Source organism: Danio rerio, chromosome 2 (assembly GCF_052040795.2).
Source record: "Danio rerio strain M-AB ecotype USA chromosome 2, GRCz13ab, whole genome shotgun sequence".
In the NCBI taxonomy this organism is placed as follows: Eukaryota; Metazoa; Chordata; class Actinopteri; order Cypriniformes; family Danionidae; genus Danio; species Danio rerio.
Genome location: NC_141022.1, coordinates 30,291,930 through 30,312,185, shown reverse-complemented (window position 1 = coordinate 30,312,185; position 20,256 = coordinate 30,291,930). Strand labels below are relative to the sequence as shown.

At 35.5% G+C, this 20,256-nt stretch overlaps 1 protein-coding gene across 6 annotated transcripts; it reads left to right on the top strand.

Moving 5' to 3' along the window:
• Positions 1-1,114: 1,114 nt before the first annotated feature.
• On the top strand, positions 1,115-20,256 carry u2surp (U2 snRNP-associated SURP domain containing). 6 transcript variants are annotated; one of them, NM_001197074.1, is given in 26 exon segments: positions 1,115-1,191; positions 3,260-3,358; positions 4,410-4,521; positions 4,686-4,807; positions 4,892-4,959; positions 5,047-5,135; positions 5,375-5,410; positions 5,531-5,613; positions 5,706-5,871; positions 6,472-6,683; positions 7,208-7,251; positions 9,296-9,400; positions 11,278-11,344; positions 11,429-11,595; positions 12,395-12,557; positions 12,647-12,726; positions 12,806-12,893; positions 12,984-13,121; positions 13,217-13,397; positions 14,713-14,787; positions 14,882-14,945; positions 16,289-16,445; positions 16,534-16,644; positions 18,845-18,972; positions 19,054-19,221; positions 19,766-20,256. In NM_001197074.1, coding segments are annotated over 26 exon segments (2,907 nt in total). In that variant the 5' UTR covers positions 1,115-1,146; the 3' UTR covers positions 19,905-20,256.

The window sequence follows — 20,256 nt, the reverse complement described above, 5'->3', positions numbered from 1 at the left end:
TTCTCTCACCCTCTAGGCTCACATATAGGCCTACACATGCCTCATTACCACGCAAACACAAACAGTCAGGGAAAAACTCACATTGAATACAAACATATTTATGAATCCATTTTAGCTGGAACTAAAAGTCCATTTTATTTTAACACATTTGGGTAAATTTGGCCGGCAACTAATTAATAGAGTTTGCATAAATTTACTCAGTACTACCTGACTAAATATAGTTCACTTAAATATGATATATCATTTACTCGACCTTCACTTGTCACGAGCCTGTTTGAGTTTCTTTCTTCTGATAAACACAAACGAAGATATTTTGAAGCTAGTAGAACTGACTTTCATAGTAGGCTATTTGTTTACTTTCAGTGGATGTTAGTGGCTACTGATCCAATGTTCTTCATTTTTTATTTTTTGTATAACCATTTAAGACAAACTGATGGGAAGTAAATATAAGTAAATGTTAATTTTTGGGTTAACTGTCAAATAAATTTCATGCAATGCCCAATGCAAAGTTTAAAACGTCATGCTGAGTCACCAGAGTCCTGCTTTATGCAGAACTGTATCTTACTGCATCTAAGTTAGAACTTAACACAACAATAGTTGGCAACAGTGGCAAAAAGATTTAGGCTATACAGTATATTCTTAACCTAGAAGTGAAAATCAGCTAAACACCAGTTTGAACAAGCTAAAACCAGTATCATAAGCATGCACAAAAACAATCCCTTAAAAATACATTCTGAAACTCAATGTCTTGTGCAACACAAGTCTGTGCTCAGATTTGAGGACTAAAGTCACACACAAGATCGGCTTCTGATATAGATGTCAAATCGACTTGTTCTTTTTGTGTGTGTGTGTGTGTGTGTGTGTGTGTGTGTGTGTGTGTGTGTGTGTGTGTGTGTGTGTGTGTGTGTGATTGATTGAGAGAGAGAGAGAGAGAGAGAGAGAGAGAGAGAGAGAGAGAGAGAGAGAGAGAGAGAGAGAGAGAGAGAGAGAGAGAGAGAGAGAGAGAGAGAGAGAGAGAGAGAGAGAGAGAGAGAGAGAGAGAGAGAGAGAGAGAGAGAGAGAGAGAGAGAGAGAGAGAGAGAGAGAGAGAGAGAGAGAGAGAGAGAGAGAGAACGCGCCTCACGCGCTTTCACAGTGTCGGGCAAAATGGCGGACAAAACGCCAGGTGGGGCCCAGAAAGGCAACTCTAAGGTATTTTATCACTTTTACGTTTTATTCTAGCATATTAAAATCGATATTTTTGGTTTATGATACAAAACGCTCAATAATTATGTGATTGACTGAGTCGTGTGTTTTTCTCTCATTTGAGAAAGGTCCATTAAGCAGCTCAGTTGTGATGCTAACTCGCTAGCAGTGTTGTTAGCTAGACACCGGCGGTGCACAGATTTGATCTGCAATATACTAAAATATGTTTGGTATATATGCTACACTTGACTAAGCTTGTTTTTTTGTTATTATACGTTTGACGCCAACACAGAACATGAACGAAGTTGCTGTGTTTTTATTGTGTGATGACAATGCTAACACGGAACGTAGTGTTTATGAAGATTACAGTATTGTATTGATTTCTGAATGTTTTGAACACACATGTAACGTTAAATAGGAGATAAGAATTGTTGATGCTGTGTGGATATCAAATTCGCGAATTTGCATGTTTACATTTGTGCTAAGATGTCAGTTTTGCTTTGAAGAGCTAACTTAACGTTAACAAGTTTCGCTACATAGTGACCAATATTGCTAGCCACGTGAACGTGTCAAATACCTTGAGATACTGTAAATACACGTTTTTGTTGTCATTTATATTGTACTTTTAGTCGTAACAGTACTCATAAAAGACAATATTTTTTTTGATACTCTGATAAATTAATGTTTTCAATCTTGATGGCTGGTCATAGAAGTTAACCCTTATGTACTGTTGGGGGATTTTGAGTCTTAATTTGGCCATAAGTTTTTCTGTTTCAGCTAGCAGAATGATGTTTGGTGACAAATATTGTTTTGACACTTATTTTCAGAAAATTGACTACGCTTTTGTCATGTTTGCGATGAAAACATCCAATAAATTAAACTGCTGTAGAAATGCATTAGATAAGTCTTTTTAAAATGCTTTTGAAATCTAAGCAACAGTCTTGATCAATACTACTAAATTGATTGGAATATTAATTTTTTTTAACTCTTTAATTGCCAAATTCATAAATGATGTCACTGATTTGGTGAAAGAAACACACATAATGATGTATTTTCAATATGAAAAGTAATTGTGGACTTTTTTCAACCCTTTTATCAAATTCTTGGACATGTAAAACAACATTGCCTTTGATTCATTGATTTTACTGTTTTTGCCCTATTGACTTACATTATAACCACATTTTTTATTACAAAACCATAACACCATATAATCATGCATTTTTGATTATTGGTTGTTTTCCCTGTTAGGAAGAGACACTATTTGTAATTTTTACTGTTGATCATCATTTGGCACCAATAACCCTTTAGATAGGCCTGTGCAAAAAAAAGCTTAGTTTATGGGTTTTATATGGAGTATAACAGCAAATAAGGTGTGTGTTAGTGACGTTTGTACTTACCTTGATGTGTCTGAGAAAATCAAAATATGCATCTCTGAACTACATTGCTTAAATAAAAACAAAGTGTTTATGCTCCATCAAATTTGGTGATAATGGAAGTCAATGTGGCAAAAACAGCCACCAACAGTAAATTAGGGTGGAAAAATAAAAATCCAACTAGCTAATGTTAGTACTAATAGTTCACATGTTCAAGACTGTAATAAAAGGTAAAAATTTATCCAGCTCACAACTACTTTTTTTATTATTTTTTTTTTATAGAAAATACGGCAATTTGTGTGTTTTTTTCATCAGTGACCTCATTTGTGAACTTGGCATTTAAAGAGTTAAAATCCTGTAACTTTCAAAACAATTAAGTTGTTTTGAGCAGGACTGAGGTTGATTAATAGATTTATGCAAACTTTTAAAAATATTTTTTTTGATGCATTTTTACTGCAGTTTAATTCAATGGACGTTTTATACTGAACATAACAAAGGGTAGTACATTTTGAACAGTGCACAAGGGTTGAACAAACCCTTAAATAAATACTTTTCACAATTTCTTGTTTTTCCTTTGTTTTAGGCACTATAGGAATGTATTAACATCTCTTTTTATAAGATTAGAAGTTAAAGATGTATCTTTAGACAAGTGATGTTATGCCTGTCAGTATATAATCCATTGTTTATATGTTTTTATGCAGGCTTTATTGGAAAGTAAGTTAAAGGCTTTCAGTATTGGCAAGATGGCAGTTGCAAAAAGAACACTAAGTAAAAAAGAGCAAGATGAAATCAAGAAGAAGGTAAGAAAAAGAGATCCAGTAAGGTCTTACCAGTCAAAATGTTAGCATGCACTTGTCAATGGCTTGTTATTCTCTAACCATTCGCTTTCATTGAAGTATCAAGTTATCAAATTATATTTTAGTACAGTTTAATTTGTCTGAAGTTTTCTAGTGATAATCTTCATGTTTCTTCTTATATTTGTTTAGTTTGGTTGAAATATTGAAAGGTATAGTGTGTTTTTTTGCCATGCTTTAGTGTTTTAGAAGTCGTCATGGTGTTGGTTTACAGTAAAAGAAAAACTTATTTTTTGCGCATGACTAACTTTGGTTTATTTAATTTTTTTGGTTGCTTAATGCAAGAATGAAGAAATGTGATATGCAAAATATATTTTTTAAATGTTCTAACCTATAAATCTTTCATATTATTTAAGTAAAAAGAAAGCATCACTACAACTTCTGAAAGTGACCAAGCATGCTCTGCTGTTTCATAAAACAAAGCAGACATTTTAACAACTTAAACGAAAAAATATTAATGTCATCACCACACTTATGTTTAGATAAACATAACTATATTACTAGTATAGTTGTATCATCCTGAAAACATCAAGTTTGAACAATTGCGAAAACAAAAACACTTGAAGCAGAGTATAATTGCTGTTCACATTGCTTGATTGGTTATATTTAGCATCCATACTAAATTCATGACAGATTTTTGAATAAGAAAACCAGCAAGTCAACTCCGTTTGGTTTTAGACACACATTAATGTATAACTGCAGACATACCAAGTCTAAAGTCATAAATAAGATATAGTGTCTTGGAAATGGAGGCATTTAATACAAAATACCTGTATTAAATCACTGGTTTACTGTAAACCATTCCGATTTGCACATTTGTGATTATTCAATATATTTCTCAGCCCTAATAGTCAGTTGTCATTTTCAAATTCACAGATAAATGACATGTCATATTACATATAGACAAAAGAAGCAGCATTACATCCCGATAATTCTCACATACTTTCCACAAGTTTACCTTATAGCAGTTTGATAAACTTCTGACACTTTTTCACAGGAGGATGAAAGGGCAGCTGCGGAGATCTATGAGGAATTTCTTGCTGCCTTTGAGGGAGGTGAAGGAAAAGTGAAGACTTTTGTACGTGGTGGGATTGCTAATGCTACGAAAGGTAGGATTATTATGTGAATGTTTCTGTATTGACCTAAAAGTTGATTTTTGTTTAATCTGGGGTCAAAGTCTACAGTGATGGGATGTTATATGTTTGATTGTTTCAAATTATATTTATTCCTCATAATTGTCAATGCCTTAATATCGGTTACGTTTCTATTACAGAGGAAGCGGCAGCCGATGAGAAGAAAGGAAAGCTTTACAAACCAAAATCAAGGATTGTGGAAGCTAAAAGTTTTTTACCTTTGGAAACCCCACAACAGTTTTTACCAATAGATAAACGCAATGTGAGTCTTTAGTGATTTATTTTCATATGACCTTGTTTTAAAGCATCTGTTTTGTCTTATAACGCTTTTCTTTTCATTAACTAGGCATCGAAAAAGGGAGACAAAGAAAAGAAAAAGAGCAACCTTGAGCTCTTCAAAGAAGAACTCAAACAGTAAGTGCTTTTGACGAATGAACTATAAAGGCCTGTTTAATGTGCTGAAATAAAGATCATCTTATTAAACAATCTTTTGTTTTTCAGGATACAGGAGGAGCGTGATGAACGTCACAGGTTGAAGGGTCGAGTCAGTCGTTTTGAGCCTCTTCCCACAACGGAAGGAAGACGATCCTGTAAGTTATGTTTTTTATCTCTGTCTTTCTCTCTCTCTCTCTCTCTCTCTTTCTCTTTCTTCTTTTCTTTTTTTCTCCTCCACCAAAGCAGTCCGTTTCCCCCCCGTGTTCACTCGTGGAGTCAGACCCAGTCAAGTTTTCGCCCCTTCCACATGTCTTGGCCGCTGCCACAATTCGGCAGCGTATACGCTTTTTATAGTCAGGAAACAAAATTCACACTGCTTTTCTTCTGCTTTTAGCGGATGGTTCTTCACGAAGAAACCGTCCGTCCAGTGGTAATTTTGTTTTATATACTGTGTAATGCAATGAGCATTTTGCTTTTTATGTATCCCATCATGGAAGAAGAGATGGGTCAAACATCAGTTGTTTTTTAGAGTTGTCATTTTGCATTTCAGTCTTGGATGATTCTGCTCCTGGCTCACATGACGTTGGAGATCCAACAACCACAAATTTGTATTTAGGCAACATAAATCCTCAGGTAAAGTTCTTTTTTTTTTTCTTTATAGATGCTTGTGTTAGCTTTTTTCTCAAACCCAGTTTGCAATGCTGAAACACTCTTTCCCATTCCAGATGAATGAGGAGATGCTCTGCCAGGAGTTTGGTCGGTATGGTCCCTTAGCCAGTGTGAAAATCATGTGGCCTAGGACTGATGAGGAGAGGGCCAGAGAAAGGAACTGTGGCTTTGTAGCCTTCATGACGAGGAGAGACGCTGAACGTGCACTTAAACATTTAAATGGTAAATATATTTGATCTAATCTGCCTGTAGTTAACCAAAACAACTTGCCAAGTCATCTGATGTTTGGTGCTTTTATTTGCCTGTTAGTTTTATTTTGGGGCAACAAGTGTTTGAAATTTTTTTCTATGACAAGATGTAAACTATGTAATGCGTTTGTTTGTTGTTGATCAGTGGTTTTGATTTAATTAAGGGCATGTGTTTTTGTTTATGTATTGTCAGCATGCCAATGCACTTTTTAAAATTATTTCTGAAAAATCCTTCAATAGGGTTTCAGAGTCAAGAAGTTGCTACATAAAGAATAAATCTGCTTCATTCACACATTTAATTTAAATCAAGTTCTTTTCCCCATTCACTTTAAAGTTTTGGTTTCTAGTTATATATGGTATTATAAATTTAATTGCAGCAATTTTTATGTGTGCTTTTAAAAAACTGTTTTTAAATTAGGGCTGGACGATATGGAAAAACTTGATATTACTAAATACTTATAAACAATCCATACCAACCAGTTAATTCTATGTATTAAAAAAGTCATTTAGCATATTTTACTCATTCTTGTCTCTTGAAACCAGTAATTAATTTAGCAAATGGTGTCTGTTTCAGGCAAAATGATAATGAACTTTGAAATGAAACTGGGATGGGGCAAAGGTGTACCAATTCCTCCTCATCCAATATACATTCCACCTTCAATGATGGAGCACACCCTTCCGCCTCCACCCTCTGGCCTGCCCTTCAATGCCCAGCCCAAAGAGAGGCTAAAGAACCCCAACGCAGCCATGCCTCCCCCTCCAAAGTGCAAAGAGGAGTTTGAGAAGGTAACTTGGCATATGTGGGACAAAACGATTTTGTTTAGAATGGTCATGAGTGTAGTTAGGAAAAAAAAGACTTTCTTAGGAACGTTTGCTTACATGTATTTGTGTGTGTGGAGAAGTTGCAGATTTAAAATCTAATGTTAATCAAAAGCATATATATTTTGGCCATAGAATTGTGCAATTGTAGTTAATTATAAAATGAATTAGTTATAAACATTATGAATGTACCATGCTGATTTTACCGGTAAGTGTTTTCGTGTAGATTATTCATTGCACAAAACATACAAGTTATAATGACATTGATACTGTTTAAATTAAGATATTAGTATTTTATAAATCATTCAGACCATGTATGATTTCACTGCCTCTTGCTCCTCTAAGGAATGTTCAGTCAAGTTTTAAAACTGACACCGTAGAACACGTTTGTTGTTGTAGGAGTTTATGATGCATTTAGTGTTATGCCTGTTTCTTTTTAACAATACTCACATATATTCTATGTTTATTATCTGATGTGACTTCATATCCAGACTCTGTCGCAAGCCATAGTCAAAGTGGTTATCCCAACAGAAAGGTACATGTTTTTCTTTTTTTCCAAATTCTTATGAAATGTAGAGAACTTATCCCATCTCTGTAGTTTGAACGATTGGCCATATCCATGCTACCAGAAGCTGCTTTGAGTGAGCAATAGTTGAGGCCTTGCATGAAAATCATGTACAGCTACTAACAATACAAAACACATACATTCATTGTTTTTATTTATTTAAGACATTACATCACACTGCTCGGGTAATGACGTTCAAATTAGTAAAGGGAGTTATGTAAATTAATGATTTGGTAGACAAAAAAATTGGGGCTAGATTAAAAAAAAAAAAGCCTGGTTTATACTCTACGCATCGGTTAGTTTGCTTAAATGCGTATGGTGACTTAAGTGAACAGTTCGCGTGGCGCTGCTATTATTTTGAGTTTAATATAAATCGCTTTGAAGAGATTTTGTCTGAAACAGGTACACCTGTACAGACATCTTTATTATCCATCCATGCCTGATAATAGGGGTAACCAGATGGCCAATTGAACCTATCGGTTTACAATATACTTGATGTCCTATTTTTAGGGCTTTGTTTTTAATGGTCAGGAATGTTGGGCCATTATTGGCTTTTAGCATGCAAGTAGAGGACACAACCTAGCCAGACAGTAATGTGTGAATTGTGGAGTGGGCTAAATCTAAAAAACCCTCAGTATTTTTTTAGTAAGTATGCTTTTTTTGCTTTTATTATTACCATAATAAAAAAGCAACCTATGTTATGTTGTTTATTATTTTAATAAACTTAAATTGGTAGAAATTTTGAACGGTTATAAAAATCTTTATAATCATTAAAATGATTGATAAAAAATAGTTAAAGAAGTTGAATTATATTAAAAATATGACATAGTTCAGGAAACTTATTACTCTTCTATTCATCTGTCTGGTTTTTCGGAGGGTTTCCTTGCCTCTGTCATTTTAAAAAATATCTCATCAGCGAATGCGTTAAGTATAAAAGCCTCATCCGTTTTGTGAGGTGCACGCTCATTCAGTGGAGAATCTCAACGCCAGGCGAAAGTATAAGTCAGCCTTAAGACTTCTTATTTGAAAAGATTTTATTTTAAATCAATGCTGGTATTAGTTTTCATGAAGATTTTAAGATTACGCAATAGTTTTCTGCTTTGATTAGGTGAAATGTTACATAAACTTTTGAGGTTTTATTTTTCTATAGTACCAAATTCTACTTTTACAAGGAATTATTTTAGATGTCAATGTTACAGCATGCTTTACAGATTGTTCCACACTAGTTTCCAAGAGAGTTTTTATTGACCACACTACATCAGATCTGATGCATTACACCACTCCTAACGTAGAAGCTAAACACTACACAATCATCTAGTGTCAGTTACACAAAATCCAGTCCTCTGGCTATTGCTCACTTCAGCTGCCCCAGTAGCAGGGCACAAAAGCGACGCCTGATCCCCATAGTCTAAGTGACCTTTGACATTGGCCTTGGTGAGCAGCACAAGTTGAACTGTCTGCAGCAGCGAGGGACCAGAAAAGCGTCACAGGATGGATTGGGGAAAGTATACAGAATGATTGCCTGACATTGGTATGATCGGCTCCAATACTTGTGATCTGTGTTTCAGTACATTTTGAAAAACATCATCTGTTGATTTTTATCGGCCACTTCACGAGCCAGTCAGGAAGCCAGTTGTTGTCCCCATCCCTTAACTAGAAGAGCTTACATGATTTTGTCCCTTTCCATTCACACTTGTCTATTGTGAAAAAAAGCAAGAAAGTTCACTTAACACTCGGCCTCACAGTTAGTAGCACAATCAGTTTTAACTTATGAGGGCAGAATGCTATGGCTGAGACTCACATGTGTGTGTATATAGAGAGGATTTAAATGATTTGATTGTTACAAGCTGTCATAACTGGCAGTCAGTTTTAAATCTTAAAAGCTCAAACATCTTTATGGCTCATAGTAAGTGCAAGAATGTTGCATTTCATCAAATGTCATATATAGTAGTGGTTTAGGTGTGGCTGGTGATGGCGCTGAATCTGTTTCGCTTTAACTGTGTTTTTCTCGTAGGAATTTGCTCTCTCTCATCCACCGAATGATCGAGTTTGTGGTGCGTGAGGGCCCTATGTTTGAAGCTATGATCATGAACAGAGAAATCAACAATCCACTCTACAGGTGAGCCTGATTTGAGTGATTCTGGAGGGAATGACATGTCAGAAGAGAGTTAGCATCAAAAAAATCACAGCAAAAATTGGACTGTGGTCTGTGCCACTGTTTCTACATGATTGATCTAATCTTGTGGTCTGGATCTTCCATTTGTCAAAGAATCAAACATGACCTTCCTTCACTAAACCTCTAAAATAAAACACCAGAAATGTCATTTTAATCCCCAAATTCATTTTGCATGAAGAAATCACAAACTGTTTGTGTGAATAAAAACTGTGAATAAGATTTTCCCTCATTAATGTGCAGTATTTCATCACTATTTAATCAGTGGTCACCTTTCAATATTTAAAGTAAAGTAGTTTATATTTTCGATTGTTAAATGTACCTGCATATTCATGCAAAGGTTTTAGCAAGACAGTATTCATAAAGGTCAAAACAGCAGATTATTTGTGTGTGCTGGAGTGTGGTGGTGTATAAATGGTTTTATATCTGGTTGGTCAAAATTGACCCTTAAGATAATCTTTGTATCCTACTTTGAAGTCTGTATGTAAAGCCTTCATGAAAATATTAAAATAGCTCTTTTTTTCCCCCCATTTAATTATGGGTAGACCTGTCACAATGATCAATATATCGACTTATCGCACAACACATGGGCATGACCTCAATCATTTTTGGTGATTTCAATATTTGCAATATAAAAAAACTATTCTAGCAACATTTTAGCTGCACAGCCTCTCTATCTCAACAGTGTCAGTATGGATAAAGAAATCACTGTAGTTTTTTATTTAATATAAATGACTATATTATATTTTCATGTGGGTGTCCCACAAGTGAAAATAGATATGGTAGCAGATCTCACAGCCTGTTACTTTCTACCTTGCGCTTTTATTTTATTAACTTTTTTTTAGTTTAGGATATATACGATTTCACATTCTGATGCCAGTGCCTCATAATTGTTAAAACGACAATATGGTATATGGACAATATGGAAGCATGCTAATAGGACTTTTAATTTGCCAGTAACCTGGGTTAATCGTTTCCGGTGAATTGTATGCCAATGCAGACTCGGCACATTTAAGGTTTATTTTCTTTAAAAATCAGTGACAAATATCAAATCACTGGCTGAGGGATATCAGATATAAAGTGGGTCTCAGATTGTACAAGAAGCACTGCATTAAATTACATTTTTCCCACCATGACTTTATAATATGAGCATTTATTTTACCCCATTAATTTTAATGGAGCTTCTGCGTTAGCCTGCCGATTCTGACGGGCATGTGCGAGTAAACGGCTTTTTGCCTTGTTTTATGCTTGAGAAACCAAATGAATGCCGAAGTCTGTTTAACGGATTATATTTGAATTACGTTTCAACATTGATGCTGTAAAAGAAACCGTATAAAATGGAAAAAAAAAAAAACTTACAATAACAGGTCACCAGAGGTTTATCAGTATGGGAAACACACTAGCTCGGCATATACCCCATAATGAAATGAAATATTCTTGAAAATAAAATATTATGTATTCTTTGAAAGAGTGTACTTGCTTTATGATGCTATTATATTGGTATTCTGGCATTTTATAATCAGTGGCTTTAAATGGTCTTAAAATGACAATAATATTTATCGCAATCTTATCATACAATAAAAAATAAATATCGTGACAGGCCTAATGTTGGGGTCATTTTAATATATATTTTTAAACTAACGAAATCAACCCTAACGAAATCAATCAACAATTCCCCCTACAGTTGAAATTGGCATTTTTGGTCAATAAGAGGGTTAATAAAAAGTTTTTATACTCTGATGTCTAGTCTGAAATGGGCCTCACTGTATATTTTGCACAGTTGTCTAGTCTGTTTTCTAAATGCGTTTGTGTGAATTCAACAGGTTTTTATTTGAAAATCAAAGTCCAGCACATGTCTATTATCGGTGGAAGTTGTACACCATTTTACAGGTTAGTCTCATTTCTTTTGGATCTTCTGTCAAAAATGTATCAAAATGTATCCAGTTGTACAATTTCAACATAATCTACTCATAGGGAGAATCTCCAACAAAATGGAAAACAGAAGACTTTAGGATGTTTAAGAACGGATCTCTTTGGCGACCGCCTCCTCTCAACCCATATTTGCACGGCACTCCTGAAGATGAGGAGCACGAGGATGACGACGACGAAGAAATCTGCAAGAAGGGTTCCTTGAAGGACGAGTATGTCTGTGCATCAAAATCTGTCTTGGTTGATTATTTGTAAATACTGAATTCAGGGATCCCACTTTATACCAGATATCAAATTCCTACCTTTACTGACGACATAGCTAAATTTCTATTAGATCTAATGAATGGAAAACAGGTCGCTGTTGTGCATGTATATCAATAATAAAATATTAAAATAATGTTCATATAATTATATAATGTTAAAATGGTTTTAGCTTGAAATATCATTTTAATAGCCATATATTGAGAACAACAATTGATAATTTACCTTAAAAAATTGGTTAAATTGTTAGTACTGGTTGTGTGGCTGTGAAGTGCTTTCTCTCCCATATTTGATAGCACGGTATTGGTTTTATAAACATTACATTTATATATTTTTTCTACTTTTTAACACCCAGTTTTTGATGTGGTCAAAGACAAAGCTCTTAAAATTCACATTATCCTGGCATTAAGGGTTGCATTTTATTTAAGGGACTACTGGTTGTTTAGTGTGAAAAGAATAAAATGGAACAGACATTTTGATCAAATTTTGAAAAAAAAAAATAGAAACGATTGTATAAATGAAAACCAATTTATAGCCACAAACAAAATATCTCTAATATTTATGTCTCTCGTTCTATGATTTGGACAAAATATATATATATCAAAATTCCTTTAAATTCTATGTGTGTAATAGACCTTTTAAAATTCCAGGATATGGCAGAAATGCCATGACCCCTGGGAACCCTACGAATTCTAGTATGATGCTGTCATGTAGTTGATCATGTGTACCTTATATTCTAATCTGCTGCAGGGAAAGGGATAAATTAGAGGAGCTGCTTCGGGGTCTCACGCCGAGGAAGAGTGACATTGCAGGCGGGATGTTTTTCTGCCTCACTCATGCTGATGCGGCTGAGGAGATAGTGGAGTGCATCGCAGAGTCTCTGTCCATACTCAAAACCCCTCTGCCAAAGAAGGTCACCCTTATGCTGCAGAATTAACATTAATAGATTTTTGCTTGCATTGCGGAACTTTTGTTTACATCTGCATTTCTGTCCTCCCTCAGATTGCAAGGCTATATTTGGTGTCAGATGTGCTTTATAACTCATCTGCAAAAGTTACTAATGCCTCCTATTACAGAAAATTGTAAGTATATTTAAGTGTCCATTTAAGTTACTTGTTCTTGTCTGTTTATTCAATGTTTTTTGTCTTCTTTCCTTTACAGCTTTGAAACAAAACTATGTCAGATATTTTCTGATCTAAATGCTACTTATAAGACAATACAGGGCCATTTACAATCAGAAAATTTTAAGGTAAGCGGTCTGTCTCTTAAATATAACACACTTTTCGTCTACACTTTAAACTGTCTGGAAATTTCTTAATTTTGATTTCTGTCTTTACAGCAACGAGTAATGTCCTGTTTCCGTGCGTGGGAAGAATGGGCAGTTTATCCTGATCCATTTCTGATCAAACTTCAGAACATTTTCTTAGGACTGGTCAGTCTTGATCCTGAAAAGGAGCCTGAAGAGCTTGTGCCAGAGGTTAGATTGAATTATCATTTCTAGAGTTTAAGAAAAGTATCTGGTCTCATCTAACATGTGCTCAATGATTAAGTGGTTATTGCATTTTTGCTTAGCAACCAGAAAAGGTGGAGGACATTGATGGTGCTCCGATTGTGGAGGAGGAGTTAGATGGTGCTCCTTTGGATGACGTTGATGGGATGCCCATCGATGGAGCCCCAATTGATGGTGCATCAATGGATGACCTGGATGGAATGCCCATTAAAGGAGCAGATGATGATCTGGATGGAGTTCCTTGTAAGAATGCTGACATTTCCTGGCCAAATCTTTTATTCTTCTTTTCATTATTACTTTTACTACTACAGAGTACACTTAAAAGGATAGTTCAGCCCACTAAAATGTATTAGGGTTTGTTCGCCCAAAAATTTCAGTTACAGTTAAGAATTATTAGCGCCCGTGAATTATTAGCCCCCTGTTTATTATTTTTTCCCTATTTTCCATTTAACGGAGAGAGGATTTTTTTCTACACATTTCTAAACATAATAGTTTTTATAACTCATTTCTAATAACTGTTTTGTTTTATATATGCCATGATGACAGTAAATAATGTTTGACTAGATATTTTTCATGAGAGTTCTATACAGCTTAAAGTGACATTTTAAGATTTAACTAGGTTAATTAGGCAGGTTAGGGTAATTAGGCAAGCTATTGTATAACGATGGTTTGTTCTGTAGACAGTCGGGAAAAAAAGTTAGCTTAAAGGGGCTAATAAATTTGACCTTGGTCAATGGAGTTAAAAAAATTAATAACTGCTTTTATTCTAGCTGAAATAAAACAAATAAGACTTTCTACTGAAGACAAAATATTATCAGACATACTGTGAAAATTTCCTTTCTCTGTTAAACATCATTTTGGAAATATAAAAAACTAATAATAGTAATAATAATTTAAACGGGGGCTAATAATTCTGACTTCAACTGTATATTATTGACTCTGCCTCATTTTCTTCCAATCCCCTGAGACTGTTGTTCATCTTCAGAACACAAATTAAGATATTTTAGATTAAATTTGAGAGCTCTATCATCCTCCATAGACTCAAACACTTCTGGCTTGTTCAAAATCCAGAAAATATCCTTCTTCCAAACAGCCCATATGCAGCCCATTTGCATTCACTTAGCTTGATAATATTCCAATTGAACCACTGGACACATGTGGTCTGTTTTGAGGATGTTTTTGGCATTTTTCTGGACTTAAAACAATCCTGGACCATCGTTGCTGTATATTAAGGATTTAATCTAAAATATCTTTATTTGTATTCCAAAGGCAAACGAAGGTCTCAGGGATTTGGAACAACATAAGGGGGGTTTACATAATAACAGTATTTATTTATTTAATATTGAGTAATTCATTTTTGGGTGAACTAACCGCTTAAGGTATTTTAATAAAGTCCAAAATATCTGTTTTTCAGTCTCTGTGGCAAACTGGTATTGTTATGCATTTTCAGTATAAAATCTAATGTAAATTAAAGCCTTTTTGCGTAAAAGAAAGGCAGAGTGTTCATTTATTGCAAAATATTGCTTGGACAAATGTTATTTTTGTTGTTTTTATTCAGTGGATCAAAAACCAGGTTTTAAGGTTGCCCCATCAAAATGGGAGGCAGTGGATGGTGCTGCTTTGGAGGCTCAAGGTTAGTCCAAATGACGCTTATCACATTGTTTAATCTTTCATTTTCTCCTGGAATACACATTATAAATGCGTTTCCCTTCTTTCTCTATTTGTAGCTGTAACCACGTCAAAATGGGAAATCTTTGATCTGCCAGAAGAATCTGAGAAAAGTAAATCAAGGTAAGTTTTACTAAGCTTGAAAAAGGCAGATGTACTTTTAACATTGTAGATATCTGTGTAGTAATCACAAAATTGCAAAGTGACTGAGGTGTGGGAACTGTAATTGTTGGTTTTTGTTAGAGATACTCTGTCTTATGTACCAAATGCACATAAATTTGGATGTATTTACACTGCAGATCTTGATGCTCAATTCCAATTTTGTTACTGTATTCGATTTTTTTGATGGCCTGCTTACATCATCTTTTAAAAATGACCAGAAAAAAAAGACAACGCTGACTAACAGCTGATAATTAAAGAGTGCTCTTTTCTCTATTCCTGTAGGTAATCTTTTCACAGCTTTTGACAAGCTGTTTTACTATAGTTTGTGACAGAAAGGTTCTTTTGATATATAGGCTTTTTTAAACCTTTAGGCGTCTTAATGTAATGTTCATGGCATGATTTATGCATGTGATGTAGCTGTGCACTAGTTTTATATTGGTTTCGTGGCGGACATTGCGCTCTCTCGCTCCTAAAATGCTTAAATACCTGTGCCATATGACAATATAAAAGCTGTTTAAGTCCTCTTGTGTAAGATTCATGGTTTGGGAGTCTACTGAAGTCTGTTCTGAAATGAAAGGGTCAGACTTGACGTCATTCGCTATGGTTTTTAATGACGCACAACTCGCATTGACAGGTGAAAATCCAATCTACCTGCTTACACTGCAGACACAGAAACACAGATCTGATTCTTATTAGATCTATTTCCACATATGAACAAGGCCTGAATCTGATTTGACTAAATCAGAATCCATCTGATTTGTTCCTGCTTACACGTACATGGGCCATATCGATCTGTGCCACATGGGGGGAAAAAAATCGGAATTGAGTCACTTGAACAGTGCAGTGTAAATGCGGCCTTTGTTATTAGGTCTCAAAAAACAATGAAATATTCACAAATTGCATCATAATGTTCTTAATTAATATCCTGTCTACAACTAGAATCTGAGAACAAGCCACTGCAATGATGCAAACCAAATATGAAAAAGGAGTAAATGAGAACAGGCTACTAATAATTCAACTCCCACTGAACCTTTAATTACACTTGCTTATAAAAAATTTTTTCTTGCACATTAGACAGCAAGCTAAAGCTAAAACTGTGAGCTAAAACGAGCTTTGATATCTAACTGCTATCAATCACAGAAGATTAAAGACCTATGAAAACGACCATTGTACAACAGATTTATGCTCTTCACTTATCAAATAGGATAAAACTTGTAAGTTGTATCAGCTACAAAAATCTTGTTTGTGCATCATAAAGTTCTTTTGTTGTTTTTAGCTCATTTATTGTCACTTTCTTATCATAGCACAAAAAGTGAAGCCGAGGGCAAAAACTCCCACAAGAGCTCCAGTTCTGCGGACCAGCAGTCCTACAGTAATCCTGTTAGAGAAGAGTATGATTTAAAGTCTGCAAAGTTTTCTGAGACAAGCGAGGAGAAGCGTGCCAAACTACGTGAAATTGAGGTACATTAAAATCCTTGATGCATTAAACATACTGCAGTACAATCTTTAATCTGTTTGGGGATCATAATCAGTTTCCTTTGTATTACAGCTTAAAGTCATGAAGTTTCAAGATGAGCTTGAATCTGGAAAACGGCCCAAAAAATCTGGACAGAGCATTCAGGAGCAAGTAGAGCTTTACCGGGATAAGTTACTACAGCGGGTTAGTATCAGCTTTCATGTTTGACGTTTTGTTTAGTGTATGTTGGTTTGTTTTTAAACTGTGGATGCTGCGATTGATTGACTGAAGATCGATATCAGCTGATAATCACATGTAATGACTAAATCGGTACTTATCAATCTGGCTGATCTCATGAACCGATCGCAGGGTTTTTTTATGAGGTCACAAGCAGAGAAAGATGCTTGTGTGCTCCCGTATATTTTGATTATGCTATACAGCAGCCACAACACATGAGGAGGTAAATGATGCGTGGGGGCATGAGCAAATGAGCTTGCGTCATGTTTATACAGTCTATTGGCACAATTATTTTATTAGTTTATTTTTGTTATAAATAGTTACTAATATAACTTGTAATATACTTGTTGCAATAAACTATAGTTAATAGGCATATTTCCTTTCAGTAAAGTAATTGATTTATATGTGTGCATTTTGACTTATGCATCAAAAATGTGCTCTAAGCTTTTTTTTTTTGATTGAGACATGTTCATTTCTTCTTCATTTGCAATGTTTCCAAATGTCATTGTTTGTGTCAATGTCATTGATTTTTTTTTTTCTTACCGATTTTTATATCAGTGTTATGTTATTTTCTGTAAAGCTGTCCATGGTAAATGGTTAAGAGATGTGTTTGATGTATTATATGCAGGGCTTGACATTAACTTTTTTGATCACCAGCCACTGTGGCTAGTATTTTTCCAACATTACTAGCCACTTGCCATTTTCACTAGCCACACTTTTATTGTTGGGAAAATGTATTTTATACACATAAATATGACTTTGACATGCTAAAATTGCTTGATTTAGATTTTGCGTTATCTACACATGCCTCCTCATTAATTTAACTTTTTGTGTGTCGTGTATGAGCTTGCTCAATGATCATGAGCAAATGGGTCATGGTTTCACAGTATTACAATTAGTTTTTATTTCACATTTTCAGAGCTCAAAATGAAGGATTTACTAAATTTATCTCTGACCACATCAAACATAAACAAGTATTTCTTAGCCACATTTTTTAAATGCATCAAAACGGGCAAAATATATCTGTATACTATATTTTTATTTAACAAAACATATGCACAATAATCTGTCCTGGCTAAATGTCCCAGATCACCATTTAACTACACATAAATGGGGAGTTTATCTCCCATTAAAGCAATGGTTTTGTAAAAAATGATGATTAAACAATATTAGCGCTTGAGAAAGCTGGTAAGAAACATACCGTGTTATAATGAAAGGATGATCACACACACACGGTAGATGTTAGACCTTTAAATAATCTGTTCAAAGAATGGTTAAAGCGAAAGCAACCGGTGCTGCTTACAAAAAGACAAATCTGGAACTCTTGAAAGCAGCAAGACTGTGGGTGCATGTTCATCCCTTTTTGTCTAGTCCAGGGGTGTCCAAACTCGGTCCTGGAGGGCAGGTGTCCTGCAGATTCTAGCTCCAACTTGCCTCAACACACCTGCAAGGATGTTTCTAGAAAGCCTAGTAATAGCTTGATTAGCTAGCCCAAGTGTGTCTGATTGGGGTTGGAACTAAACTTTGCAAGGCCCTCCAGGACCAAGTTTGGACATGAGTGGTCTATTCTAATTGAAGGAGAACCGGTCACATCAGTTGTGTTTTTAGACACAGTTGCTTCACGCAAGGAAATGGGAGCGCGCACGCGTTTTAAACAGTCGCACACATCACCTCAGCTGTTAGCACGAGTGATTCGGTATTCACCTGCTTTCTATTGCTTGCGCGAAGTTGCAAACGCAATTATTTTTGTCATTCCTGTTGCTTCTTAATTTTAAGATCGCCTGTGCATGCATATTGGACCATCCTTATTGTCAAACCCTGCTTTTAAGAATTATTATGCAGAAAAATTATTTTTACCAGCCAAAGTGTCTAGTGGGAATGTCTCTTTTACCCCCCACCGCTGAAATCTACCCGCATTTGGCGGGTATTAATGTCAAGCCCTGATTATATGCAGCGGCCTTTATTTATTTTCTTAGCTAAAGCAAGATGTCCACTTAAGTATCATACTTAGGGAAAATGTGCTCAATGCATTATAAATCTTGAAGCATTAGAATCGGTTCACTATATCGGCCGATCATAAAGACAAAGAATCAGTACTCTGGATTGGCTGCAAAAGTCCTGATTGGAGCATCCCTATTTTAAAGCATTGTTTTTGCACATTGTTCAGGAGAAGGAGAAAGAGACGGAGAAAGACAAAGAGAAAGAAAAAGAAAAGGAGAGAAAAGACAAAGAGAAATCGGACGTGTTCCACAAAGAGAAAGACAAAGATGAATCCACACCGGGTAGAAAAGAAAAGTAAGAGGAGATCTCAAATATTTCCCCTGTGAAACTGAGACATTTTCCAGTGCGTTCATTGCTGTTTCACTCTACCACCAGGAAACGGAGGCACAGTCCATCCCCCAGCCCGACACGAAGCAGCAGCAGCAGACGGGGCAGATCACCTTCGCCCCGATCAGAGCGCTCCGATAGATCCTACACAAGAGACAGCTCACGATCAGCTTATAAAGACTCTCCAAGAGAAAGCAACCGCAAGTCATCTAAAAGGTAAACTTCATTTCTTTTAGTTGGAGTTGGTCTGTCTCAGTCAGTACATGCATCGTTTTGGAATGGGCTATATGCACAGACTTTTAATTTCAGCGAGCCTGCCTTAGCACTTCCGGTGAACTGTCTTTCTAATATAAAATTGCCACACTTCAGGTCTGATTTCTTTAAAAATCTTCTCTGACTGATAGATATACGATATGAAGTGGGTCTCAGACCGGACTAGAAGCATTGCATTAAATTTTCCCCCGTCAGTTCTTTAAAATATGATTTCATTTTACCCCAGTATTTTTAATGAAGTTTCTGCGCTCGTCTGCTGATCCTGATGGTGCTAGCAATTACACAGTCTTTCATCTCATTTAATGCTTGATCAACTAAATGAATGCTTAAGTCTATTTAACTAAATGTATTTGAATGAAATTACAACATCGATGCTGTAAATGGAGCCTTATAAAATGGAAAATAGTCATCATTGGCTGAAAAACACTAGCTGTGCATATACCTCGTTACACTCAACCTAATGTCTTGTTTTTAAATGTGATTTCAGATCTCCTTCACCTCCAAGAACCCCCAAGAGGTCGCGCAGGTCCAGATCAAGAACGCCCAAAAAAGCCTCAAAGAAATCCAGATCGCGGTCACGATCACCCCATCGCTCGCACAAAAAATCCAAAAAGAGCAAACACTGAGAGATTATCAAATGATGCCTGGGTTGTCTTTTGTGCCTCAAATTTGTCCTGCAAATCATTGTGAGGGACATTCCCTCTTTCAGCCCGCCTGGTTTTGAATCTCATTCACACACAGTGTTCAAGGCTCATCTATAGGCTGTTTTATAACATCATCTAGGAGATTCCGTTGATGTTCCATGTGTCCGAAAACAAAATAACTCCAGGGGTTGGGGCAGTCATCCATCAATATGAAAATTTCTTTTTTTTTTTCTTTTTGTCATTGTTTTTAGATCCCATGAAACTGACTTAAATTAAAATAGTGTAAGTTTCAGTTGTATAGATGTTTGCTTTTCAATAAAGACAATTTATGTGA

What these genes read in the sequence shown, in the direction of transcription:
- u2surp (XM_087239843.1), top strand. Translation starts at nt 1,147, where the DNA reads ATGGCGGACAAAACGCCAGGTGGGGCCCAGAAAGGCAACTCTAAG. An exon ending in CCCAGAAAGGCAACTCTAAG is followed by an intron (nt 1,192 to 3,259) that starts GTATTTTATCAC and finishes GTTTTTATGCAG; the next exon opens with GCTTTATTGGAAAGTAAGTT. An exon ending in GCAAAGAGGAGTTTGAGAAG is followed by an intron (nt 6,684 to 7,207) that starts GTAACTTGGCAT and finishes CTTCATATCCAG; the next exon opens with ACTCTGTCGCAAGCCATAGT.